This window comes from Ciconia boyciana, chromosome 1 (assembly GCF_034638445.1).
Source record: "Ciconia boyciana chromosome 1, ASM3463844v1, whole genome shotgun sequence".
NCBI classification, from domain to species: Eukaryota; Metazoa; Chordata; class Aves; order Ciconiiformes; family Ciconiidae; genus Ciconia; species Ciconia boyciana.
In genome coordinates this window covers 1,473,678-1,499,600 of record NC_132934.1, presented here as the reverse complement: position 1 = coordinate 1,499,600, position 25,923 = coordinate 1,473,678, and the positions used below count along the sequence as shown (strand labels likewise).

Genomic DNA, 25,923 nt, shown 5'->3' with positions numbered 1-25,923 from the left:
ATGGGGGACATGGGGGGACACCACAGCCAGGCACAGGGGTGACACGGGGGACATGGGGGACATGGGGGACACCGTGGCCAGGCACAGGGGTGACACAGGGGGACATGGGGGACATGGGGGACACCACGGCCAGGCACAGGGGTGACACGGGGGACATGGGGGACATGGGGGACACCACAGCCAGGCACAGGGGTGACACAGGGGGACATGGGGGACATGGGGGACACCACGGCCAGGCACAGGGGTGACACAGGGGGACATGGGGGACATGGGGGGACACCACGGCCAGGCACAGGGGTGACACAGGGGGACATGGGGGACATGGGGGGACACCACAGCCAGGCACAGGGGTGACACGGGGGACATGGGGGACATGGGGGACACCGTGGCCAGGCACAGGGGTGACACAGGGGGACATGGGGGACACGGGGGGACACCACGGCCAGGGGTGGCATGGGGAGGGGACACGGGGTGACACGGTGACCAAGCACAGGGGTGCCCTGGGGTGACAGGGGACGTCAGGCCATGAGGGTGACCCACAGGTCCCCCCACCAACCCCAGGGTGTCCCCCCCCCCCCCACGTGGGGGGTCCCCTGGGTCCCCCTGCCACCCCCAAGGGCCACCCGGAGGTCCCAGGCTGGGGTGGCCGAGGGGGGTCCCAGGCTGTGGGTGCCCACCATGGGGTGCTGGGTGGGTGGGGGGCACCCTGACCCCCCCCGGGTCCCCCGCAGGCATCGAGCCCCAGGGGAACGTGGTGCTGAAGCCGGCGCAGTTCACGGTGGAGACCCTCGAGGCGGGGGTGGGCGAGGTCCTGGTCTACGTCGAGGACCCCGAGGGACACACCGAGGAGGGAGGGTGGGCACCCGCACCCCTGCGTCCCCCCAGCACCCCTCTTGTGGGGCTGGGGGGGGGCGGTGGTCCCCAGCTCTGTGTCACCCCCTCCCACCCACCCTCTATTTTTGGGGGGTCCTCTCCGCAGGCCAAGGTGGTCCCCAACAATGACAAGAAGCGGACGTACAGCGTCACCTACGTGCCCAAGGTCGGGGGGCTGCACAAGGTGAGCACCCGCAGCGCTCCCCCACCCCTGTGTTTTGGGGTGCGGGGTGGGTGGGTGGGTGCGTGCCCCCCCCACGGAGGGGTGCTGGGGGTCCCCGGGGGGGGGGGGGCTCTGTGAGGATCCCCAAGGGATGTCCCATGAGGGTCCCCAGCGGTATCGCACCGGGGGTCCCCGAGGTGTCCCCTGCGAGGCATCCCCTGGGTGGGGGGTGACCGGGGTGCCGGGTGCCCCGTGGCGGTGGCGGGGGGACACACGGCCACCCCTGACCCCCCGCGTCCCGCAGGTGACGGTGCTGTTCGCGGGGCAGAACATCGACAAGAGCCCCTTCGGCGTCAACGTGGGCATGGCCCTGGGGGACGCCAGCAAGGTGACGGCGCGCGGCCCCGGCCTGGAGCCCGTTGGCAACGTGGCCAACAAGCCCACCTACTTCGACATCTACACCGCAGGTGGGCTCCGGTGGCCACCGCGCACGGGGAAGGGGGGGGGGAGGGTCGGGTCGCTGCCCCGGGGAGCTATGGGGACGTGACGTGGGCCGGTGGCACTCAGGTGTGGCACGGCCGCGGTGGTGCTGAGCGGCATCGAGGCCGTGTCCTCATGGTGGCGTGGCCGTGGTGTGGCACGATGGCTCTGGGACCATGTTCTCATGGTGGCACGGCCATGGGATGGCCTGGTGGCTCTGGGGCCGTGTCCTCATGGTGGCATGGCCATGGCATGGCACGATGGCTCTGGGGCCATGTTCTCATGGTGGCACAGCCATGGGATGGCCTGGTGGCTCTGGGGCCGTGTCCTCATGGTGGCATGGCCATGGCATGGCACGATGGCTCTGGGGCCATGTTCTCATGGTGGCACAGCCATGGGATGGCCTGGTGGCTCTGGGGCCGTGTCCTCAAGGTGGCATGGCCATGGCATGGCACGATGGCTCTGGGGCCATGTTCTCATGGTGGCGTGGCCATGGCATGGCCTGGTGGCTCTGGGGCCGTGTCCTCAAGGTGGCATGGCCATGGGATGGTCTGGTGGGTCTGGGGCCATGTTCTCATGGTGGCGTGGCCATGGCGTGGCACGATGGCTCTGGGGCCATGTTCTCATGGTGGCGTGGCCATGAGATGGGCTTGTGGTTCTAGGGCCGTGTCCTCATGGTGGCATGGCCATGGCACGGTCAGGTGGCTCTGGTGCCATGCTCTCATGGTGGCATGGCCATGGCGTGGCTGGGTGGCACTGAGAATGTGTCCTTCTCGTGCCATGGCCATGGCATGGCCTGGTGGCTCTGGGGCCACATCCTCATGGTGGCGTGGCCATGGCATGGCACGATGGCTCTGGGGCCATGTTCTCATGGTGGCGTGGCCATGGCATGGCCTGGTGGCTCTGGGGCCGTGTCCTCAAGGTGGCATGGCCATGGGATGGTCTGGTGGGTCTGGGGCCATGTTCTCATGGTGGCACAGCCATGGGATGGCCTGGTGGCTCTGGGGCCGTGTCCTCAAGGTGGCATGGCCATGGCATGGCACGATGGCTCTGGGGCCATGTTCTCATGGTGGCGTGGCCATGGCATGGCCTGGTGGCTCTGGGGCCGTGTCCTCAAGGTGGCATGGCCATGGGATGGTCTGGTGGGTCTGGGGCCATGTTCTCATGGTGGCGTGGCCATGGCGTGGCACGATGGCTCTGGGGCCATGTTCTCATGGTGGCGTGGCCATGAGATGGGCTTGTGGTTCTAGGGCCGTGTCCTCATGGTGGCATGGCCATGGCACGGTCAGGTGGCTCTGGTGCCATGCTCTCATGGTGGCATGGCCATGGCGTGGCTGGGTGGCACTGAGAATGTGTCCTTCTCGTGCCATGGCCATGGCATGGCCTGGTGGCTCTGGGGCCACATCCTCATGGTGGCGTGGCCATGGCATGGCACGATGGCTCTGGGGCCATGTTCTCATGGTGGCGTGGCCATGGCATGGCCTGGTGGCTCTGGGGCCGTGTCCTCAAGGTGGCATGGCCATGGGATGGTCTGGTGGGTCTGGGGCCATGTTCTCATGGTGGCGTGGCCGTGGCGTGGCACGATGGCTCTGGGGCCGTGTCCTCATGGTGGCGTGGCCATGGCATGGCCTGGTGGCTCTGGGGCTGTGTCCTCATGGTGGCATGGCCATGGCATGGCACGATGGCTCTGGGGCCATGTTCTCATGGTGGCACAGCCATGGGATGGCCTGGTGGCTCTGGGGCCGTGTCCTCATGGTGGCATGGCCATGGCATGGCACGATGGCTCTGGGGCCATGTTCTCATGGTGGCACAGCCATGGGATGGCCTGGTGGCTCTGGGGCCGTGTCCTCAAGGTGGCATGGCCATGGCATGGCACGATGGCTCTGGGGCCATGTTCTCATGGTGGCGTGGCCATGGCATGGCCTGGTGGCTCTGGGGCCGTGTCCTCAAGGTGGCATGGCCATGGGATGGTCTGGTGGCTCTGGGGCCATGTTCTCATGGTGGCGTGGCCGTGGCGTGGCTGGGTGGCACTGAGAACGTGTCCTTCTCGTGCCATGGCCATGGCATGGCCTGGTGGCTCTGGGGCCACATCCTCATGGTGGCATGGCCATGGCGTGGCCTGATGCCTCTGGGGCCATCTTCTCATGGCGGCATGGCCATGGCACGGCTGGGTGGCACGGAGACCGCGTCCTCCTCGTGCCATGGCCATGGAATGGCCTTGTGGCTCGGGGGCTGTGTCCTCATGATGGTGTGGCCTGGTGGCACTGAGACTATGTCATCGTAGTGGCATGGCCATCCATGGCCAGGTGGCACTGACATCGCGTCCTTGTGGTGGCACAGCAATGACGTGGCTGGGTGGCACTGAGCCCGTGTCCTTGCCATGGCTTGGCTGGATGGTCCTCACTGTGTCATGGCCTGGTGGCACTGGGGTCACGTCCTTGCCATGACCTGGCCCAGGGGACACTGAGGTGTGGCATAGCCACGGCATGGCCTCATGGCTGTGGGGGCACATCCTCCTGGTGACATGGCCATGGCACAGCTGGGTGGCTCTGGTGCCATGTTCTCACGGTGGCATGGCCGGGTGACACTGAGACTGTGTCCTCATGGTGGCACGGCCACGGCATGGCAGGTGGCTCTGGGGCACATCCTCGTGGTGGCGTGGCCATGGCACGGCTGGGTGGCACTTGGACCACGTCCTTGTGGTGGCATGGCCATCCATGGCCAGGGGGCACTGAGACTGTGTCCTCGTGGTGGCATGGCCATGGCATGGCTGGGTGGCACTTGGACCATGTCCTGATGGTGGCATGGCCATCCATGGCCAGGTGGCACTTGGACCACGTCCTCGTGGTGGCATGGCCATGGCATGGCCTGGTGGCACTTGGACCATGTCCTCGTGGAGGCATGGCCATGGCACGGCCGAGTGGCACTTGGACCATGTCCTCGTGGTGGCATGGCCATGGCATGGCTGGGTGGCACTTGGACCATGTCCTGATGGTGGCATGGCCATGGCATGGCCTGGTGGCACTTGGACCACGTCCTCGTGGTGGCATGGCCATGGCATGGCTGGGTGGCACTTGGACCATGTCCTGATGGTGGCATGGCCATCCATGGCCAGGTGGCACTTGGACCATGTCCTCGTGGTGGCATGGCCATGGCATGGCCTGGTGGCACTTGGACCATGTCCTCGTGGAGGCATGGCCATGGCACGGCTGAGTGGCACTTGGACCATGTCCTCGTGGTGGCATGGCCATGGCATGGCCTGGTGGCACTTGGACCACGTCCTCGTGGTGGCATGGCCATGGCATGGCTGGGTGGCACTTGGACCATGTCCTGATGGTGGCATGGCCATGGCATGGCCTGGTGGCACTTGGACCACGTCCTCGTGGAGGCATGGCCATGGCACGGCTGAGTGGCACTTGGACCATGTCCTCGTGGTGGCATGGCCATGGCATGGCCTGGTGGCACTTGGACCACGTCCTCGTGGTGGCATGGCCATGGCATGGCTGGGTGGCACTTGGACCATGTCCTGATGGTGGCATGGCCATCCATGGCCGGGTGGCACTTGGACCACGTCCTCGTGGTGGCATGGCCATGGCATGGCCTGGTGGCACTTGGACCATGTCCTCGTGGTGGCATGGCCATGGCATGGCCTGGTGGCACTGAGCCCGTGTCCTCGTGGTGGCATGGCCATGGCATGGCCGGGTGACACTTGGGCTATGTTCTCGTGGTGGCATGGCCATGGCATGGCCTGGTGGCACTGAGCCCATGTCCTTGCGGTGGCAGGGGCCGGCCCGGGCGACGTGGGGGTGGTGATCGTGGACCCCCAGGGCCGGAGGGACACGGTGGAGGTGATGCTGGAGGACAAAGGGGACAACATCTACCGCTGCACCTACCGGCCCGTCCTGGAGGGGCCACACACCGTCTGCGTCACCTACGCCGGCGCCCAGATCCCCAAGAGCCCCTTCACCGTCAACGTAGCCGAAGGTGAGGTCCCCACCGTGTCCCCATGGCACCCATCGGTGACCCTGGTGGCCCCATGGCACCCATCGGTGCCCATGGTGTCCCCATGGCACCGTTATGCTCCTGGGGACCCCATGGCACCCCTGTGTCCCTAGGGTGTCCCTGTGATGCCCATCGGTCCCTGGGTGTCCCCATGGGTCCCTTATGTCCCCAGGGTGTCCCCAGGGCACCCTTATTCCCCTGGGGACCCCATGGCACCCCTTTGTCCCCAAGGTGTCCCCAGGGTGTCCCCCATGGGTCCCTTATGTCCCCAGGGTGTCCCCAGGGTGTCCCCATAGGTCCCTTGTGTCCCCAGGGTGTCCCCATGGCACCCCTTTGTCCCCAAGGTGTCCCCAGGGTGTCTCCCATGGGTCCCTTATGTCCCCAGGGTGTCCCCAGGGTGTCCCCATAGGTCCCTTGTGTCCCCAGGGTGTCCCCATGGCACCCCTTTGTCCCCAAGGTGTCCCCAGGGTGTCCCCCATAGGTCCCTTATGTCCCCAGGGTGTCCCCAGGGTGTCCCCCATGGGTCCCTTATGTCCCCAGGGTGTCCCCAGGGTGTCCCCATAGGTCCCTTGTGTCCCCAGGGTGTCCCCATGGCACCCCTTTGTCCCCAGGGTGTCCCCAGGGTGTCCCCCATGGGTCCCTTATGTCCCCAGGGTGTCCCCAGGGTGTCCCCATAGGTCCCTTGTGTCCCCAGGGTGTCCCCATGGCACCCCTTTGTCCCCAGGGTGTCCCCAGGGTGTCCCCCATGGGTCCCTTATGTCCCCAGGGTGTCCCCAGGGTGTCCCCATAGGTCCCTTATGTCCCCAGGATGTCCCCAGCGTGTCCCCATGGCACCCCTTTGTCCCCAAGGTGTCCCCAGGGTGTCTCCCATGGGTCCCTTATGTCCCCAGGGTGTCCCCCATGGGTCCCTTATGTCCCCAGGGTGTCCCCAGGGCACCCCTCTGTCCCCAGGGTGTCCCCAGGGTGTCCCCAAGGTCTCCCCAGGGTGTCCCCATGGCACCCTTACACCCCTGGGGACCCCAGGGCACCCCCGTGTCCCCACGTCCCCCCTCTGCCCCCACCCCACGTCCCCAGCGCTTCCCTGGGGTGTGTCCCCCCTAGCCCGGCACCCCCGGCACCCCCGGGTCCCGGTGGCGCCGGGCGCTGAGCGTGCCACGCGTGCCGCGGCAGCGTGCAACCCCTCGGCGTGCCGGGCCACGGGCCGGGGGCTGCAGCCCAAGGGCGTGCGGGTGCAGGAGGCGGCCGACTTCAGGGTGCTGACCAAGGGCGCCGGCACCGGGGACCTGCGGGTGCTCGTCAAGGGGCCCAGTGAGTGTGCAAGGGGTGTGCAAGGGGGGCAACGGGGGCAAGGACATGGTGGGTGCAAGGAGATGGGGGTGCAAGGAGATGGGGGTGCAAGGGGTGATGGGTGCATGGGTGGGGGTGCAAGGAGATGATGGGTGTGCAAGGGGGTGATGGGTGCAAGGGGATGGGTGTGCAAGGGGGTGATGGGTGCATGGGTGGAGGTGCAAGGAGATGACGGGTGTGCAAGGGGGTGATGGGTGCAAGGGGATGGGTGTGCAAGGAGCTGGGTGTGCAAGGGGATGGGTGTGCAAGGGGGTGATGGGTGCAAGGAGCTGGGTGTGCAAGGGGGTGATGGGTGCATGGGTGGGGGTGCAAGGAGATGATCGGTGTGCAAGGGGGTGATGGGTGCAAGGAGCTGGGTGTGCAAGGAGCTGGGTGTGCAAGGAGTTGGGTGTGCAAGGGGGTGATGGGTGCACGGGTGGGGGTGCAAGGGTGCATGGGGGGCAGTGGGGGGCAGGGCTGGGGGCACTCGTGGGGGCGGGTGCGTGGGTGCGGGGGTCCCCATGGGGTCCCCATCGGGTGAGGGGGGGCACGGTTGGGGGGCCCCATGGGGGTCCTTATGGGGGGATGATTGGGGGTCCCATGGGGTGCCCACGGGTGGGTGGGGGCTCCCATGGGTGGGGGTGCCCACGGACAGGTTGGGGGGTTGCGTAACGAAGAGGGTGCCTCTGAGGGTTATATAGGTGGGGGGAGGGGGTCCCATATGGGGGTCCCCCTATATCTGACCCCCCTTTTCGCGCAGAGGGGACGGAGGAGCCGGTGACGGTGCGGGACGCGGGCGACGGCGTCTACGAGTGCGAGTACCACCCCGCGGTGCCCGGCAAATACCAGGTGGCCATCACCTGGGGCGGCTACGCCATCCCCCGCAGGTCAGCTGACACCCCCCACCCATGGGACACCCCCCACCCATGGGACCCCCCACCCTGCACCCCCCTTCCCCGGCGGCCTGGCGGGGCTGGGTGCAGACGCGGGGGGTTCCCCCCAGGCCGCCGGGGTGTGGGTGTGCGAGGGGTGTGCAAAGAGGGGGGGTGGGGGGTGTGCGAGGGGTGGGGGGGGTGCGAGGGGCGTGCAAGGTACGAGGGAGGGCGTGTGGGGCGTGCGAGGGGCGTGTGATAGGTGTGGGGGGGCGAGGGGCGTGCAAGGCGCGTGTGGGGCGTGCGAGGGGCGTGAGGGGCGTGCAAGGTACGAGGGAGGGCGTGTGGGGCGTGCGAGGGGCGTGTGATAGGTGTGGGGGGGGGGAGGGGCGTGTGAGCTAGAAGTGTGCAAGGGGGGTGAGTGGGCACGTGTGGGGTGCAGGTGTGCGAGGGGCGCGCGAGCTACGAGCGTGCGAGGGTGTGGGGGCGGGCGAGGGGCGTGCAATAGGCACGAGGGGCGTGCGAGCTGCAAGCGTGCGATGGGCGTGTGCAGGTGTGCGAGGGGCGTGTGAGCTACGAGCGTGCGAGGGTGTGGGGGGGGCAACGGATGTGCAATAGGCACGAGGGGCGTGCGAGCTGCAAGCGTGCGACAGGCGTGCATGGGCGTGCGAGGGGCGTGCGAGGGGCATGTGAGGGGCGTGCGGGCGGTGATGGGTGTGCGCGGGCGTACGGGCGTGCGAGGGGCGTGCGCGGGCGGTGACGGGCGTGCGGGTGGTGACGGGCGGGCGAGGGGGGTGCGCGGGCGTGCGCGGGCGTGCGAGGGGCGTGCGCGGGCGGTGACGGGCGCCCGCAGCCCCTTCGAGGTGCAGGTGGGGGCCCCGGCGGGGGCGCAGAAGGTTCGGGCCTGGGGGCCGGGGCTGGAGGGCGGCGTGGTCGGGCGCTCGGCCGACTTCGTGGTGGAGGCCATCGGCACCGAAGTGGGGACCCTGGGTGAGCGGGGACACGGGGACGTGGGGACACGGGGGACACGGGGACAGTGGGACAGTGGGACCTGGGGATGTGGGCACACGGGGACATGGGGGACACAGGGACGTGGGGACGCGGGGGACGTGGGGACGTGGGGACACAGGGACATGGGGATGTGGGGACACGGGGACGTGGGGACATGGGGACATGGGGATGTGGGGACATGGGGACACGGGGACGTGGGGACATAGGGACACGGGGACGTGGGGACATAGGGACATGGGGACATGGGGATGTGGGGATGCAGGGGACATGGGGACACGGGCACAGGCTGGGTGCCACCGCGCTGGGGCCGTGGGCACAGGCTGAGGGATGCTGTGACAGAGCCACCGCCCTGGGGACACGGGGGGTGCCACGGCCCTGGGGACATGGGGGGTGGGGACACGGGGGTGCCACCACCCTGGGGACAAGGGCATGGGGACACGGGCATGGGGACATGGGTCTGGGGACATGGGGGGTGCCACCACCCTGGGGACACGGGCATGGGGACACAGGTCTGGGGACATGGGGGTGCCACCGCCCTGGGGACAAGGGCATGGGGACACGGGTGTGGGGACGGGGGTCCCATTGCCCTGGGGACACGGGCATGGGGACACGGGTGTGGGGACATGGGGGTGCCACCACCCTGGGGACAAGGGCATGGGGACACGGGTGTGGGGACACGGGGGTGCCATGGCCCTGGGGACAAGGGCATGGGGACATGGGTCTGGGGACATGGGGGGTGCCACCACCCTGGGGACACGGGGGGTGGGGACATGGGGGGTGCCACCACCCTGGGGACATGGGCATGGGGACACGGGTGTGGGGACGGGGGAGTGCCACCGCCCTGGGGACACGAGGGGTGGGGACATGGGGGGTGCCACTGCCCTGGGGACAAGGGCATGGGGACACGGGTGTGGGGACACGGGGGGTGCCACCGCCCCGGGGAGACGAGGGGTGGGGACATGGGGGGTGCCACTGCCCTGGGGACAAGGGCATGGGGACACGGGTGTGGGGACGGGGGGGTCCCATTGCCCTGGGGACATGGGGTGGGGACACGGGGGGTGCCACCGCCCCGGGGAGACGAGGGGCGGCGCGGGGGAGGCCGGGGGTCCCCGGTGGCCCGCGTCATCACCCGTCGCCCGTCGCCGCCGCCGCCGCCCAGGTTTCTCCATCGAGGGCCCCTCGCAGGCCCGGATCGAGTGCGACGACCGCGGGGACGGCTCCTGCGACGTGCGGTACTGGCCGGGCGAGGCGGGGGACTACGCCGTGCACGTGGTCTGCGACGACGAGGACATCAGGGACAGCCCCTTCATCGCCCGCGTCCGCCCCGCGCCCCCCGACTGCTGCCCCGAGAAGGTGCCGGCCCCCCGTAGCGCCCCGCTGCGCCCCATAGCGCCCCGCTGCGCCCCGCTGTGCCCCACTGTGCCCCGTAGCGCCCCGCTGCGCCCCATTGCACCCTGCTGTGCCCCGTAGTGCCCCGTAGAGCCCCGCTGCGCCCCATAGCGCCCCGCTGCGCCCCGCTGCGCCCCATTGCACCCCGCTGCGCCCCATAGTGCCCTGCTGTGCCCCATAGCGCCCCACTGCGCCCCATTGCACCCCGCTGCGCCCCATAGTGCCCTGCTGTGCCCCATAGCGCCCCACTGCGCCCCGCTGCGCCCCATTGCACCCCACTGTGCCCCATAGCGCCCCACTGCGCCCCATTGCACCCTGCCGCACCCCACTGTGCCCCATAGAGCCCCATAGCACCCCGCTGCACCCTGCTGCACCCCACTGTGCCCTGTAGCACCCCGCTGCGCCCCATTGCACCCTGCTGCACCCCACTGTGCCCAGTAGCGCCCCATAGCGCCCCATTACACCCTGCTGTGCCCCATGGCACCCCACTGCACCCCATAGCACCCCATAGCGCCCTGCTGTGCCCCATTGCACCCCATTGCACCCTGCTGCACCCCACTGCACCCCATAGCGCCCCATAGCGCCCCATTGCACCCCATTGCACCTCATTGCACCCCATTGCACCCTGCTGCACGCCACTGTGGCCCATAGCGCCTCATAGTGCCCCGCTGCACCCTGCTGCACCCCATTGCACCCCATTGCACCCTGCTGCACCCCACTGTGCCCCATAGCGCCCCATTACACCCCACTGTGCCCCAACGCTGCACCCCATAGCACCCCGCTGCACCCCATAGCGCCCCATAGTGCCCTGCTGTGCCCCATAGCACCCCATAGCACCCCCTAGCGCCCTGCTGCACCCCATAGCACCTTGCTGCGCCCCATAGCACCCCATTGCGTCCCACTGCACCCTGCTGTGCCCCACAGCACCCCCTTCTGCCCCCCACCCAGCAGCTGCCGTGCCGTGGCTCCCGCTCTCCCTCGTCCTCGGGCACAGCTCGCGTTGGCACCCCTGCACCCATGGGTGCTGCTCCCCGCCTTCGCACCCATGGGTGCTACCCCCCCATCTTTGTACCCCATCTTTGCACCGGTCTCCTGCCCTCCCCTCCCCCCCCCCCCAATCTCCCCCCTTCCCCCAGCCCCTCTGTGGGTGCTGAGGGTGCCGGCGCCGCCCTGACCCCCACCCTGACCCCCACCCGTAGGTGAAGGCCTTCGGGCCGGGGCTGGAGCCCACCGGCTGCATCGTGGAGCGGCCGGCAGAGTTCACCATCGACACCCGCGGCGCCGGCAAGGGCCCCCTCAAGCTCTACGCCCAGGTAGGGTGCCGATGGGTGCCGATGGGTGCCACTGAGTGCCGTTGCGTGCCATTGGGTGCCGTTGAATGTCGTTGGGTACCGTTGGGTGCCACTGAGTGCTGTTGGGTGCCGTTGGGTGCCATTGGGTGCCGATGAGTGCCATTGAGTGCCGTTGGGTGCCAATGGGTGCCGATGAGTGCCATTGAGTGCCATTGGGTGCCAATGGGTGCCATTGAGTGCCGTTGGGTGCCACTGGGTGCCGTTGGGTACCGTTGGGTGCCGTTGGGTGCCATTGGGTGCCGATGAGTGCCATTGAGTGCCGTTGGGTGCCGATGAGTGCCGTTGGGTGCCGATGGGTGCCATTGAGTGCTGTTGGGTGCTGTTGGGTGCCATTGAGTGCCAATGGGTGCCATTGAGTGCCGTTGGGTGCCACTGGGTGCCGTTGGGTACCGTTGGGTGCCATTGGGTGCCGATGAGTGCCATTGAGTGCCGTTGGGTGCCGATGGGTGCCGTTGGGTGCCGTTGAGAGCTGATGGATGCTGATGGGTGCCGATGGGTGCCATTGAGTGCCGTTGGGTGTCGTTGGGTGCCACTGAGTGCCATTGGGCGCCGATGGGTGCCATTGATTGCCTTCGGGTGCTGTTGAGTGCCACTGAGTGCCATTGAGTGCCGATGGGTGCCGTTGGTTGCTAATGGGTGCCAATGGGTGCCATTGGGTTCTGTTGGGTGCCATTGAGTGCCGATGGGTGCCGTTGGGTGCCATTGAGAGCTGATGGATGCTGATGGGTGCCATTGGTTGCCTTTGGGTGCTGTTGGGTGCCACTGAGAGCCATTGAGTGCCGATGGGTGCCGTTGGGTGCCAGTGGGTGCCATTGAGTGCCATTGGGTTCTGTTGGGTGCCACTGAGTGCCAATGGGTGCTGTTGGGTGCCATTGAGTGCTGATGGATGCTGATGGGTGCCGATGGGTGCCATTGGGTGCCACTCGATGCCGTTGGGTGCCGATGGGTGCCATTGAGTGCCGCTGGGTGCCGCTGGGTCCCCTCACCCCTCCCTGGTGCCCGCAGGACGCCGAGGGCTTCCCCATCGACATCAAGGTGAAGGACAATGGGGACGGCACCTACCACTGCGTCTACGTCCCCACCAAGGCCATCAAGCACACCGTCATCGTCACCTGGGGGGGCGTCACCACCCCCCGCAGCCCCTTCCGCGTGGGTGCCATGGGGGGCCCGGGGCTGCTGGGGAAAAGGGGTGGGGTGCCAGGGTGGGGATGGGGGTCCCATGGGTGCTGGGGTGGGGAGGGGGGACCCATGGGTGATGGAGATGGGGGTCCTAGACTTATGGGGTGCCAGGGTGGGGATGGGGGTCCCATGGGTGCTAGAGATGGGGATAGGGTTCCCATGGGTGATGGAGATGGGGTCCTAGACCTATGGGGTGCTGGGGTGGGGATGGGGTCCCATGGGTGCTGGGGTGGGGATGGGGGTCCCATGGGTGCTAGAGATGGGGATAGGGTTCCCACGGGTGATGGAGACGGGGGTCCTAGACCTATGGGGTGCCAGGGTGGGGATGGGGTCCCATGGGTGCTGGGGTGGGGATGGGGGTCTCTTGGGGTGCCAGGGTGGGGTTGGGGTCCCACGGGTGATGGAGACGGGGTCCTAGACCTATGGGGTGCCAGGGTGGGGATGGGGTCCCATGGGTGATGGAGATGGGGATGGGGGTCCCATGGGTGATGGAGATGGGGGTCCTAGACCTATGGAGTGCCGGGGTGGGGATGGGGGTCCCATGGGTGATGGAGATGGGGATGGGGGTCCCATGGGTGCTGGGGTGGGGATGGGGGTCCCATGGGTGCTAGAGATGGGGATAGGGTTCCCATGCGTGATGGAGATGGGGGTCCTAGACCTATGGGGTGCTGGGGTGGGGATGGGGGTCCCATGGGTGCTAGAGATGGGGATAGGGTTCCCACGGGTGATGGAGACGGGGGTCCTAGACCTATGGGGTGCCAGGGTGGGGATGGGGGTCCCATGGGTGCTGGGGTGGGGATGGGGGTCTCTTGGGGTGCCAGGGTGGGGTTGGGGGTCCCACGGGTGATGGAGACGGGGGTCCTAGACCTATGGGGTGCCAGGGTGGGGATGGGGGTCCCATGGGTGCTGGGGTGCCAGCGCAGGGGTTGGGGGTCCCAGACCCCTGGGGTGCCAGGCAGGGCGATGGGGCGCACGGCAGCCCGGGCACCCACGGGTGACGCTCCCCGTGCCCGCAGGTGAACGTGGGCGAGGGCAGCCACCCCGGCAGGGTGAAGGTCTACGGGCCGGGCGTGGAGAAGACGGGGCTGAAGGCCAACGAGCCCACCTACTTCACCGTCGACTGCAGCGAGGCCGGGCAGGGTGGGCGCCCACCGCGGGGGGCACCCAGCACCCACGGGGACCCCGCTGTGGCCGGGACCCCCACGTCCTGCACCCCACGTCCCTGGGCCTGCACCCTGTGTCCATGGTTCAGCCCCACGTCCGTGGTCCAGCCCCGTGTCCCTCCTTGGTGCCACCACATCTCTCGGTGCCACCCCACCCCTCGGTGCCACCACATCCCTCGGTGCCACCATCCTTTGGTGCCACCATCCCTTGGTGCCACCACCCCTTGGTGCCACCACCCCTCGGTGCCACCCCACCCCTCGGTGCCACCACCCCTCAGTACCACGACATCTCTTGGTGCCACCACATCCCTCGGTGCCACCATCCCTTGGAGCCACCAGCCCTCGGTGCCACCCCACCCCTTGGTGCCACCATCCCTCAGTGCCACAACATCTCTTGGTGCCACCACCCCTCAGTGCCATCACCCCTCGGTGCCACCACCCCTCGGTGCCACCCCACCCCTTGGTGCCACCCCACCCCTCGGTGCCACCACATCCCTCGGTGCCACCATCCTTTGGTGCCACCATCCCTTGATGCCACCACCCCTTGGTGCCACCACCCCTCGGTGCCACCACATCCCTCGGTGCCACCATCCCTTGGTGCCACCACCCCTCGGTGCCACCACATCCCTCGGTGCCACCACATCCCTCGGTGCCACCATCCCTCGGTGCCACCACATCCCTTGGTGCCACCACCCCTCGGTGCCACCACCCCTCGGTCCCACCCCGCCCCTCGGTGCCACCCCAGGGGTGCCAGGGTGCTGACTCTTGGGGCCACCTCGCAGGTGACGTCAGCATCGGGATCAAGTGCGCCCCGGGCGTGGTGGGGCCGGTGGAAGCCGACATCGACTTTGACATCATCAAGAACGACAACGACACCTTCACGGTGAAGTACACCCCGCCGGGCGCCGGGCTCTACACCATCATGGTGCTCTTCGCCAACCAGGTACCGCCCCGCCCGCCCGGGGGGCCACCCGCCCCCGGCCCCCCGGCAGCGCCACCGGGCCGACGCGGCCGCCGGGCCGACATGGCCGCCGGGCCAACGCGGCCACTGGGTCAACGCGGCCACCGGGCCAACGCGGCCGCCGGGCCCCCGTCCCCTGTCCCCAGGAGATCCCCAGCAGCCCCTTCCGCATCGCGGTGGACCCGTCCCACGACGCCAGCAAGGTCAAGGCCGAGGGCCCCGGGCTCAGCCGGACGGGTGAGGGGCCGGGGCGCTGTGGGGCGGGGAGATACGGGGGGAGCAAGGCTGGGCGCTGTGGGGCAGGGGCTGTGGGTGCTGTGGGGCAGGGGCTGTGGGTGCTGTGGGGCTGGGTGCTGTGGGCGCTGTGGGGCAGGGGCTGTGGGTGCTGTGGGGCAGGGGCTGTGGGTGCTGCGGGGCTGGGTGCTGTGGGTGCTGTGGGGTTGGGTGCTGTGGGTGCTGTGGGGTTGGGTGCTGTGGGCTGCTGTGGGGCTGGGTGCCATGGGGCAGGGACTGTGGGTGCTGTGGGGCTGGGTGCTGTGGGGAAGGGGCTGTGGGTGCTGTGGGGCAGGGGCTGTGGGTGCTGTGGGGCTGGGTGCTGTGGGTGCTGTGGGGCTGGGTGCTGTGGGCGCTGTGGGGCAGGGGCTGTGGGTGCTGTGGGGCTGGGTGCTGTGGGCGCTGTGGGGCAGGGGCTGTGGGTGCTGTGGGGCAGGGGCTGTGGGTGCTGCGGGGCTGGGTGCTGTGGGTGCTGTGGGGTTGGGTGCTGTGGGTGCTGTGGGGTGGGGTGCTGTGGGCTGCTGTGGGGCTGGGTGCCATGGGGCAGGGACTGTGGGTGCTGTGGGGCTGGGTGCTGTGGGGAAGGGGCTGTGGGTGCTGTGGGGCAGGGGCTGTGGGTGCTGTGGGGCTGGGTGCTGTGGGTTGCTGTGGGGTTGGGTGCCGTGGGGCAGGGACTGTGGGTTGCTGTGGGGCTGGGTGCTGTGGGCTGCTGTGGGGCTGGGTGCTGTGGGGCAGGGGCTGTGGGTGCTGTGGGGCTGGGTGCCATGGGGCAGGGACCGTGGGTTGCTGTGGGGCTGGGTGCCGTGGGGCAGGGGCTGTGGGCGCCGTGGGTCGGGTGCCGCGGGCCCGGTGCTGACGGGGCGGCGCAGGCGTGGAGGTGGGGACCCCCACCCACTTCACGGTGCAGACGAAGGGGGCGGGCAAGGCCCCCCTGGGGGTGCAGTTCGGGGGGGCGGGGCCCGGCCCCGCCGTGCGCGACTTCGAGGTCATCGACAACCACGACTACTCCCACACCGTCAAGTACAGCGCCCTGCAGCAGGTGCGCCCCCGGCCCCACGGCCCCACGGACCCCACGGCCCCACGGACCCCACCCCACGGCCCCACGGACCCCACCCCACGGACCCCCACGGACCCCTCACGGCCCCACGGACCCCACCCCACGGACCCCACCCCGGCCCCCACCCCACAGACCCCCACGGCCCCCGGCGCCCACCCCACGGCCCCCACGGACCCCACCCCACGGACCCCACCCCGGCCCCCACCCCACAGACCCCCACGGCCCCCCGGACCCCACCCCACGGACCCCACCCCGGCCCCCGGACTCCCCTGCGGACCCCCCGGCCCCCCCACACCACGGAACCCCCCCCGGACCTCCCCGGACCCCACCCCACAGACCCCCACGGCCCCCCGGACCCCCACCCCACGGAACCCACCCCAGCCCCCCGGACTCCCCACGGACCCCCACCTCACGGAACACCCCCCGGACCCCCACCCCACAGACCCCCACAGACCCCCCACAGCCCCCCGGACGCCCCATGGACCCCCACCCCACAGACCCCCACAGACCCCCACGGCCCCCCATGGACCCCCACCCCACAGACCCCCACGGCCCCCCACGGCCCCCCCACGGACCCCCACCCCACGGACCCCCACCCCATGGACCCCCACAGGCACCCCTAGACCCCCGGCACCCCACAGGCACCCCCAGACCCCCGGCACCCCACAGACACCCCACGGGCAGCCCGGCCCCACGGGCACCCATCCCTGTGGGCGCCCCAGCCCCACAGGCACCCCTACAGGTGCCCCATCCCATACGGGCACCGCGTCACCGGGGCGCCCCATAGCCACCCCGCTGTGGGGACCCCACCCCTGCGGGCACCCACCCCACACCCCCACCCCGCGGCCAGCCGTGCCCCCCACCCGCTGCCACCCCGGGACCCCCAGACCCCCCGCCTCACGGGTGCCCCCAGCCCTGGGACTTGTGCCCCCGGCCCCCTTGGCACCCATGGGTGCCTGTCCCCTGGGACCCCCGGGCAACCCCTGGTGCCCCCAGGGACCCCCAAACCCCCGGGCACCCCCCATCACCCATGGGTGACCCCAATCCCCCGCCCCATGGCGAGCCCCCCCCACCGCGGTGGGTGCGGGTGGGGGGCCAGCAGCACCCTAAGGTGGGGTGCACCCGCAGGGTCCCCTGGCCGTGGTGGTCACCTACGGGGGACCCTGTCCCCCGCAGCCCCTTCAACGTCACCGTCGCCCCCCTGCAGCTGGGCAAGGTCAAGGTGCAGGGGCTCAACAGCAGTGAGTGGGGGCTGCCGGGGCACCCAGGGGTGGGGGCACCCAGGGGTGGGGGGGTACACAGCCCTGGGGGTGGGGCAGGCTGGGGGGACACACACACACGAGCCTTGGGGGTGGGGAGCGCTGGGGGTGGGGGGCGCTTGGGTGGGGGGTGCGATGGGGGCACCCTTGGGTGGGGGGCACCCTGGTGGGGTTGGGACCGCTTGGGTGTGGGGTGCGCTGTGGGGCGGGGGGCACCCAGGGATTGTGTGGGGCGCCGTGGGGGTGGGGTGCGCTGTGGGGCGGGGGCACCCAGCGGGTGGGTGCACCCTGGGGGGGGCTGTGGGTTGTGACCCCCTGCCCGCACCCACCCCATGAGTGGGTGCTGGGGGGTGCCCCCTGCCCCCCGTGTGCACCCCACAAGTGGGTGCTGGGTGCCCACCCCACGGGTGGGTGCCCCCTGCCCCCCATGTGCACCCCACGGGTGGGTGTTGGGTCCTGGGTGGGTTCTGGGTGCTGAGTCCTGGGTGGGTGCTGGGTCCCGGGTGGGTGTTGGGTCCCGGGTGGGTCTCGGGTGGGTGCCGGGGGTGCTGGGTCTCAATGGGGTGCTGGGTCCCGGGTGGGTGCCGGGTCTCGGGTGGGTGCTGGGTCCCGGGTGGGTCCCAGGTGGGTCCCGGGTGGGTGCCGGGTCGTGGGTGGGTGCTGGGTCTCGATGGGGTGCCGGGTCCCGGGTGGGTGTTGGGTGCCGGGTGGGTGCCGGGTGCCGGGTCCCGGGTGGGTCCCGGGTGGGTCCCGGGTGGGTGCCGGGTCCCGGGTGGCGGGCGGGTGCCGGGTCGTGGGTGGGTGCCGGGTCCCGGGTGGGTCCCGGGTGGGTGCCGGGTGCCGGGTCCCGGGTGGGTGCCGGGTCTCGATGGGGTGCCGGGTCCCGGGTGGGTGCCGGGTGGGTGCCGGGTCCCGGGTCGCGGGTGGGTGCCGGGTCCCGGGTGGGCGCCGCGTCCCGCGTGGCGGGCGGGCGCTGAGGGCCGCGTCCCCGCAGAGGTGGCCGTGGGGCAGGCGCAGGAGTTCGCGGTGGAGGCGCAGGGCGCGGGGGGCCAGGGCCGCCTGGAGGTCAAGGTCACGGGCCCGGGCCGCCGCCCGCTGCCCTGCAGGGTGGGCCCCGCGCCCCCCGGCGGCCCCCACCCCGTCACCTACACCCCCCCCGCCCCCGGCCCCTACCGCCTCGACGTCACCTACGACGGGCGCCCGGTGCCCGGCAGCCCCTTCGCCGTGGAGGCGCTGCTGCCCCCCGACCCCGGCAAGGTGGGGGGGGGGTGGGGGTGGGGGGTGGGGGTGGGGGTTGGGGGGGGAGCGCCCGGCACACGCGTGTGCGAGGGCAAGGAGGAGGGGGAGGGGAGGGGGGGGTGGGGGTCGGGAGGGGGGTGGGGGTGGGGGGTTGGGGGGGAGCGCCCGGCACACGCGTGTGCGAGGGCAAGGGAGGAGGGGGAGGGGTGGGGGGTGAGTGGGAGCGTGCACGTGGGAGTGGACGGTGGGGGGGGTGGGGGTGGGGAGGGGTGGGGTGGGGGTGGGGGGGAGCGCCCGGCACACGCGTGTGCGAGGGCAAGGGAGGGAGGGGGAGGGGTGGGGGGTGGGGGGTGGGGGTGGGGGGTGAGTGGGAGCGTGCACGTGGGAGTGGACGGTGGGGGGGGGTGGGGTTGGGGGTGGGGGAGCGCCCGGCACACGCGTGTGCGAGGGCAAGGGAGGGGAGGGGAGGGGGAAAGGGAAGGGGAGGGGAGGGGGGGGAGGGGGAGGGGAGGGGGAAAGCCCGGCACGCGCGCGTGTGAGGGCAAGGCACGCGTGGGAGTGGGAGAGGGAGTGGGGGGGGAGGGGGAGCACCCGGCCCGCGCGCGTGCGAGGGGCAACACACGTGGGAGCGGGAGTGTGAGTGGGGGGGGTGGGAGTGTGCACGTGGGAGGGGGAGGGGGAGCACCCGCCACGCGCGTGTGCGAGGGCAAGGGGCTTGCGCGTGCTCCTCGCACGTCCGCGCCGCCACACGTGCTGCTCCTTGCACGCTCAGCCCGCTTGCACGCTCCCCGCTGACCACCCCCCTGCTGCGGGCGCAACCGCACGCCTGCCACCGGCCTGCCCGTGCCTCGCACGCTCACCGCCATCGCGCATGTGCCTTGCACACTTGCTGCCCGTATGCCCACGCCTTGCACGCTCACTGCCAGCACGCTCACGCCTTGCACACTCACCGCTGTCACGCCTGTGTATTGCATGCTTACTGCCATCACACCCACGCCTTGCACGCTCACCGCCGGCACTCCCACGCCTTGCACGCTCACCGCCAGCACGCTCACGCCTTGCACACTCACTGCTGGCACGCTCACGCCTTGCACGCTCACCACTGTTGCGCCCGTGCCTCGCACACTCACCACCACCACACCTGTGTCTCGCACACTCACTGCTGGCACGCCCACGCCTTGCACACTCACCGCCGGCACTCCCACGCCTTGCACACTCACCACCGCACCTGTGTCTCGCACACTCACTGCCGGCACGCCCACGCCTTGCACGCTCACCGCCAGCACACTCACGCCTTGCACACTCACCGCTGGCACTCCCACGCCTTGCACGCTCACCACCAGCACGCCCACGCCTTGCACGCTCACCGCCAGCACGCCCACGCCTTGCACACTCACTGCTGTCGCGCCCGTGCCTTGCACACTCACCACCACCGCACCTGTGTCTCGCACACTCACCGCCAGCACGCTCACGCCTTGCACACTCACCACTGTCACGCCCCATGCCTCGCACACTCACCACCACCACACCTGTGTCTCGCACACTCACTGCTGGCACGCCCACGCCTTGCACGCTCACCGCCAGCACGCCCACGCCTTGCACACTCACTGCTGTCGCGCCCGTGCCTCGCACACTCACCACCACCGCACCTGTGTCTCGCACACTCACCGCCAGCACGCTCACGCCTCGCACACTCACCGCTGTTGCGCCCACGCCTCGCACGCTTACCGGCACCGCGCCTCGCGCCCCCACCGCGCCGTCACGGTGCCCCTCCGCCCCTCGCCCGCCGCCACCCCCCCCACGCGTGTCCCCCCCCCGCCACCCCGACACGCGCGCGTGTCCCCCCAGGTGTGCGCCTACGGGCCGGGGCTGCAGGGCGGCCGCGTGGGCACCCCCGCCCCCTTCACCATCGACACCAAGGGCGCCGGCACCGGGGGGCTGGGGCTGACGGTGGAGGGGCCCTGCGAGGCCAAGATCGAGTGCCAGGACAACGGCGACGGCTCCTGCGCCGTCTCCTACCTGCCCACCGAGCCCGGCGAGTACGCCATCAACATCCTCTTCGCCGACCGGCACATCCCCGGCAGCCCCTTCAAGGCGGAGGTGACCCCCGTCTTCGATCCCGACAAGGTGACGGCCAGCGGGCCCGGTCTGGAACGCGGCAAAGCCGGGGAGGTGGCCACCTTCATGGTGGATTGCTCCAAAGCCGGGGAGGCCGAGCTCACCGTCGAGATCATTTCGGAAGCCGGGGCCAAGGCCGAGGTGCTCATCCAGAACAACCGGGACGGCACCTACGCCATCACCTACACCCCCGCCTGCCCCGGCTCCTACACCATCACCATCAAGTACGGCGGGCGCCCCGTCCCCAAGTTCCCCGTCCGCGTCACCGTCGACCCCGCCGTTGATACCGGCGGCGTCAAGGTCTACGGCAAGGGCGTGGAGCCGCGAGGTGAGAGCGAGGGGCGTCTGCCTGGGCACCTCCTCCCCGTGGGCACCCCATCCTGTGGATGTCTCCTCCCCATGGACACCTCCATGGGCACCTTCTCCCCATGGGCACCCCAACCTGTGGACATCTCCTCCCCGTGGGCCACCCCCTCCCCATGGGCATCTCCTCCCCGTGGGCCACCCCCTTGGGCACCCCCTCCCTACGGACACGTCCCCACGGGCACCTCCTCCCCATGGACACCTCCATGGGCACCTTCTCCCCATGGGCACCCCATCCTGTGGACATCTCCCCATGGGCACCTTCTCCCTGTGGGCCACCCACTTGGGCACCTCCTCCCCATGGACACCCCATCCTGTGGATGTCTCCTCCCCATGGACACCTCCATGGGCATCTCCTCCCCATGGGCCATCATTCCCTTGGGCACCTCCTCCCCATGGGCACCCCATCTTATGGACATCTCCCCATGGGCACCTTCTCCCCGTGGGCCACCCACTTGGGCACCTTCTCCCCATGGACACCCCATCCTGTGGAAACCTTCTCCCCATGGCCACCTCCATGGGCACCTCCTCCCCATGGGCCACCCCCTTGGGCACCCCATCCCTACGCACATCTCCCCATGGGCACCTTCTCCCCATGGACATCTCCTTCCCATGGGCACCTTCTCCCCATGGGCACCCCATCCTATGGATGTCTCCTCCCCATGGACACCTCCATGGGCACCTTCTCCCCATGGGCACCCCAACCTGTGGACATCTCCTCCCCGTGGGCCATCCCCTCCCCATGGGCACCTTCTCCCCATGGGCCACCCACTTGGGCACCTTCTCCCCATGGACACCCCATCCTATGGAAACCTTCTCCCCATGGCCACCTCCATGGGCACCTCCTCCCCAAGGCCACCCCCTTGGGCACCCCATCCCTACGGACATGTCCCCACGGGCACCTTCTCCCCATGGACACCTCCATGGGCACCTCCTCCCCATGGACATCTCCTCCCCATGGGCACCTTCTCCCCATGGACACCCCATCCTGTGGAAACCTTCTCCCCATGGCCACCTCCATGGGCACCTCCTCCTCCCAAGGCCACCCCTTGGGCACCCCATCCCTACGGACATGTCCCCACGGGCACCTTCTCCCCATGGACACCTCCATGGGCACCTTCTCCCCATGGACATCTCCTCCCCATGGGCACCTTCTCCCCATGGACACCCCATCCTATGGAAACCTTCTCCCCATGGCCACCTCCATGGGCACCTCCTCCCCAAGGCCACCGTCATGGGCACCCCATCCCGTAGCAGCGAGGAGAGGGGCTGGAGACCCCCAGTGGGACCCCCGGGGTGGGCACCTCGGCACGGGGGGGGCGGGGGGCTGCCGAGCGGGTGCTGAGGGTGCCGTGCCGCAGGGGTGCTGCGCGAGGTGGGCACCGACTTCACCGTGGACGCCCGGGCGCTCACCAAAACGGGGGGACCCCACGTCAAAGCCCGGGTGGTCAACCCTTCCGGCGCCAAGACCGACACCTACGTCACCGACCACGGCGACGGCACCTACCGCGTGGAGTACACCCCCTACGAGGACGGTGAGGGACCCCAAACCCCCGGGGACCCTGAGCACCCCCCACCCCAGGGACCCCGACGCCCCCAGGGACCCCGACACCCCCAGGGACCCCGTGTCCTGGCCAGGCATCCCCCATCCCCCGGGTGGGGACCCCAAACCACCTCCAAGTGGGGACACCCCCCCCCCCCCCCCGATCCCCCCTGGCTGGGGACGTCGCCCCCGGGACCCCCATAACCAGGGACCCCCCAGTTTGCCCAGCCAGGGACCCCAAGCCCCTAAGGCCCCAAAAACTCCAATAAGGGACCCTCAAACCCCCTAAGACCCCACCAAGGGACCCCAAAGCCCTTGAGATCCCCCAAACCCCACCAAGGGACCCCCAAGCCCCCCAAACCCCACCAAGGGACCCCAAACCCCTTGAGATCCCCCCAAACCCCACTAAGGAACCTCCAAACCCCTTGAGACCCCCAAACCCCACCAAGGGACCCCAAACCCCTTGAGACCTCCCCAACCCCACCAAGGGACCCCCAACCCCTTGAGATCCCCCAAACCCCACCAAGGGACCCCAAACCCCTTGAGATCCCCCAAACCCCACCAAGGGACCCCAAACCCCTTGAGATCCCCCCAAACCCCACCAAGGAACCTCCAAACCCCTGAGATCCCCCAAACCCCACCAAGGGACCCCTAAGACCACCAAAACCCCACCAAGGGACCCCAACCCCTTGAGATCCCCCAAACCCCACCAAGGGACCCCAACCCCCTGAGACCCCCCAAACCCCACCAAGGAACCTCCAAACCCCTTGAGATCCCCCCAAACCCCAATAAGGGACCCCCAAACTCCTTGAGACCTCCCCAACCGCACCAAGGGACCCCAAGCCCCCCCAAACTCCAATAAGGGACCCCCAAACCCCTGAGATCCCCCCAAACCCCAATAAGGGACCCCAAACCCCTTGAGACCCCCCAAACCCCACCAAGGGACCCCCAAGCCCCCCAAACTCCAATAAGGGACCCCAACCCCTTGAGATCCCACCAAACCCCACCAAGGGACCCCCAACCCCTTGAGACCCCCAAACCCCACCAAGGGACCCCCAACCCCTTGAGATCCCCCCAAACCCCACCAAGGTACCCCAAACCCCTTGAGATCCCCCAAACCCCACCAAGGGACCCCAACCCCCTTGAGACCCCCAAACCCCACCAAGGGACCCCCAACCCCTTGAGATCCCCCAAACCCCACCAAGGGACCCCAAACCCCTTGAGATCCCCCAAACCCCACCAAGGGACCCCAACCCCCTTGAGATCCCCCAAACCCCACCAAGGGACCCCAAACCCCTTGAGACCCCCCAAACCCCACCAAGGGACCCCCAACCCCTTGAGTTCCCCCAAACCCCACCAAGGGACCCCCAACCCCCTTGAGACCCCCCAAACCCCACCAAGGGACCCCAAACCCCTTGAGACCCCCCAAACCCCACCAAGGGACCCCCAACCCCTTGAGATCCCCCAAACCCCACCAAGGGACCCCAACCCCCTTGAGACCCCCAAACCCCACCAAGGGACCCCCAACCCCTTGAGATCCCCCAAACCCCACCAAGGGACCCCAAACCCCTTGAGACCCCCCAAACCCCACCAAGGGACCCCCAACGCCCTTGAGATCCCCCAAACCCCACCAAGGGACCCCAACCCCTTGAGATCCCCCAAACCCCACCAAGGGACCCCAACCCCCTTGAGATCCCCCAAACCCCACCAAGGGACCCCAAACCCCTTGAGACCCCCCAAACCCCACCAAGGGACCCCCTAAGACCACCAAAACCCCACCAAGGGGGGGTCCCTTGAGACCTCCCCCCTACGGCAGGAGGGGGGGTGACGGCGTGTCCCCGCGTCCCCAGGTACGCACCGGGTGGAGGTGACCTACGACGATGTGGCGGTCCCCAAGAGCCCCTTCCGCGTGGGGGTGACGGAGGGCTGCGACCCCACCCGCGTGCGGGCGCACGGGCCCGGCCTGGAGGGCGGCCTCGTCGGCAAAGCCAACCGCTTCACCGTGGAGACCAGGTGGGCACCGGACCCCCCGGCCACCTCTGTCCCATGCCACCAACCCGCCACCTCCAGCCTCCTCCATGGAGGTGCCACCTCTGTCCTCTTCCATGGGATGTGCCACCTCCATCCCATGTCACCTCCATCCCATGCCACCAAACCAGCATCTCCATCCCATGCCATGGAGGTGCCACCTCCATCCCGTGCCACCTCCAGCCCGTGCCACCAACCCGGCACCTCCATCCCATGCCATGGAGGTGCCACCTCCATCCTGTGCCACCTCCATCCCATGCCACCAAACCAGCATCTCCATCTCATGCCATGGAGGTGCCACCTCCATCCCATGCCACCTCCAGCCCGTGCCACCAACCTGGCACCTCCATCCCATGCCATGGAGGTGCCACCTCCATCCCATGTCACCTTCATCCCATGCCACCAGACCAGCATCTCCATCCCATGCCATGGAGGTGCCACCTCCATCCCGTGCCACCTCCAGCCCGTGCCACCTCCAGCCCGTGCCACCAACCTGGCACCTCCATCCCATGCCATGGAGGTGCCACCTCCATCCCGTGCCACCTCCATCCCATGCCACCTCCAGCCCGTGCCACCAACCTGGCACCTCCATCCCCCCTCATGGATGTGCCACCTCCATCCTCTTGCATTGCATGTGGCACCTCCGTCCACTTGCCACCAACGTGGCATCTTTGTCCCCCTGCCATGCATGTGGCACCTCAATCTCTGGCCACCAACGTGGCACCTCCAGCCCCTGCCACTGATGTGGCACCTCCACCCCCTTGCTATGGAGGTGGCACCTCCACCCTCGTGCCACCAACGTGGCGCCTCAGTCCCCTTGCCGCGGAGGTGGCACCTCCATGGCAACGTGGTGCCGCCACGATGTGCCATCTCCACCAATGCGGCATCTCCATCCCACTACCGCGGAGGCGACGCCTCCATCTGCCTGCAGTGGAGGTGACACCTCCCGTCACCCTACCGTGGACGTGCCACCCCTGGCGGCGTCCCTGAGCAGCTCCCTGTCCCCAGGGGTGCGGGCACCGGGGGGCTGGGCCTGGCCATCGAGGGCCCCTCCGAGGCCAAGATGTCCTGCAAGGACAACAAGGACGGGAGCTGCACGGTGGAGTACATCCCCTTCACGCCTGGCGACTACGACGTCAACATCACCTTCGGCGGCCACCCCATCCCCGGTGCGTGGAGGGGCTGGGGGGCGGCGGGGGGCAGCTGGGGGGGCTGCGGGACCCCCCAGGGTGGCCGTGGGTTGGAGATGGGTTCCCGGGCGCTGGCGTGTCC

The 25,923-nt window shown here is 69.5% G+C and overlaps 1 protein-coding gene across 1 annotated transcript in view; it reads left to right on the top strand.

Annotated features, from left to right (window-relative positions):
- FLNC (filamin C) overlaps nucleotides 1–25,923 on the top strand; it is a 64,339-nt gene that overhangs the window by 9,031 nt on the left and 29,385 nt on the right. The window contains 21 exon segments of the mRNA XM_072856559.1: nucleotides 732–851; nucleotides 981–1,057; nucleotides 1,341–1,503; nucleotides 5,300–5,500; nucleotides 6,689–6,826; nucleotides 7,605–7,731; nucleotides 8,570–8,706; nucleotides 9,887–10,080; nucleotides 11,316–11,429; nucleotides 12,474–12,617; nucleotides 13,664–13,787; nucleotides 14,593–14,753; nucleotides 14,918–15,008; nucleotides 15,914–16,083; nucleotides 17,230–17,255; nucleotides 17,257–17,342; nucleotides 18,355–18,617; nucleotides 20,448–21,045; nucleotides 22,442–22,615; nucleotides 24,474–24,636; nucleotides 25,660–25,820. Coding sequence (XP_072712660.1) covers nucleotides 732–851; nucleotides 981–1,057; nucleotides 1,341–1,503; nucleotides 5,300–5,500; nucleotides 6,689–6,826; nucleotides 7,605–7,731; nucleotides 8,570–8,706; nucleotides 9,887–10,080; nucleotides 11,316–11,429; nucleotides 12,474–12,617; nucleotides 13,664–13,787; nucleotides 14,593–14,753; nucleotides 14,918–15,008; nucleotides 15,914–16,083; nucleotides 17,230–17,255; nucleotides 17,257–17,342; nucleotides 18,355–18,617; nucleotides 20,448–21,045; nucleotides 22,442–22,615; nucleotides 24,474–24,636; nucleotides 25,660–25,820 — 3,432 coding nt within the window.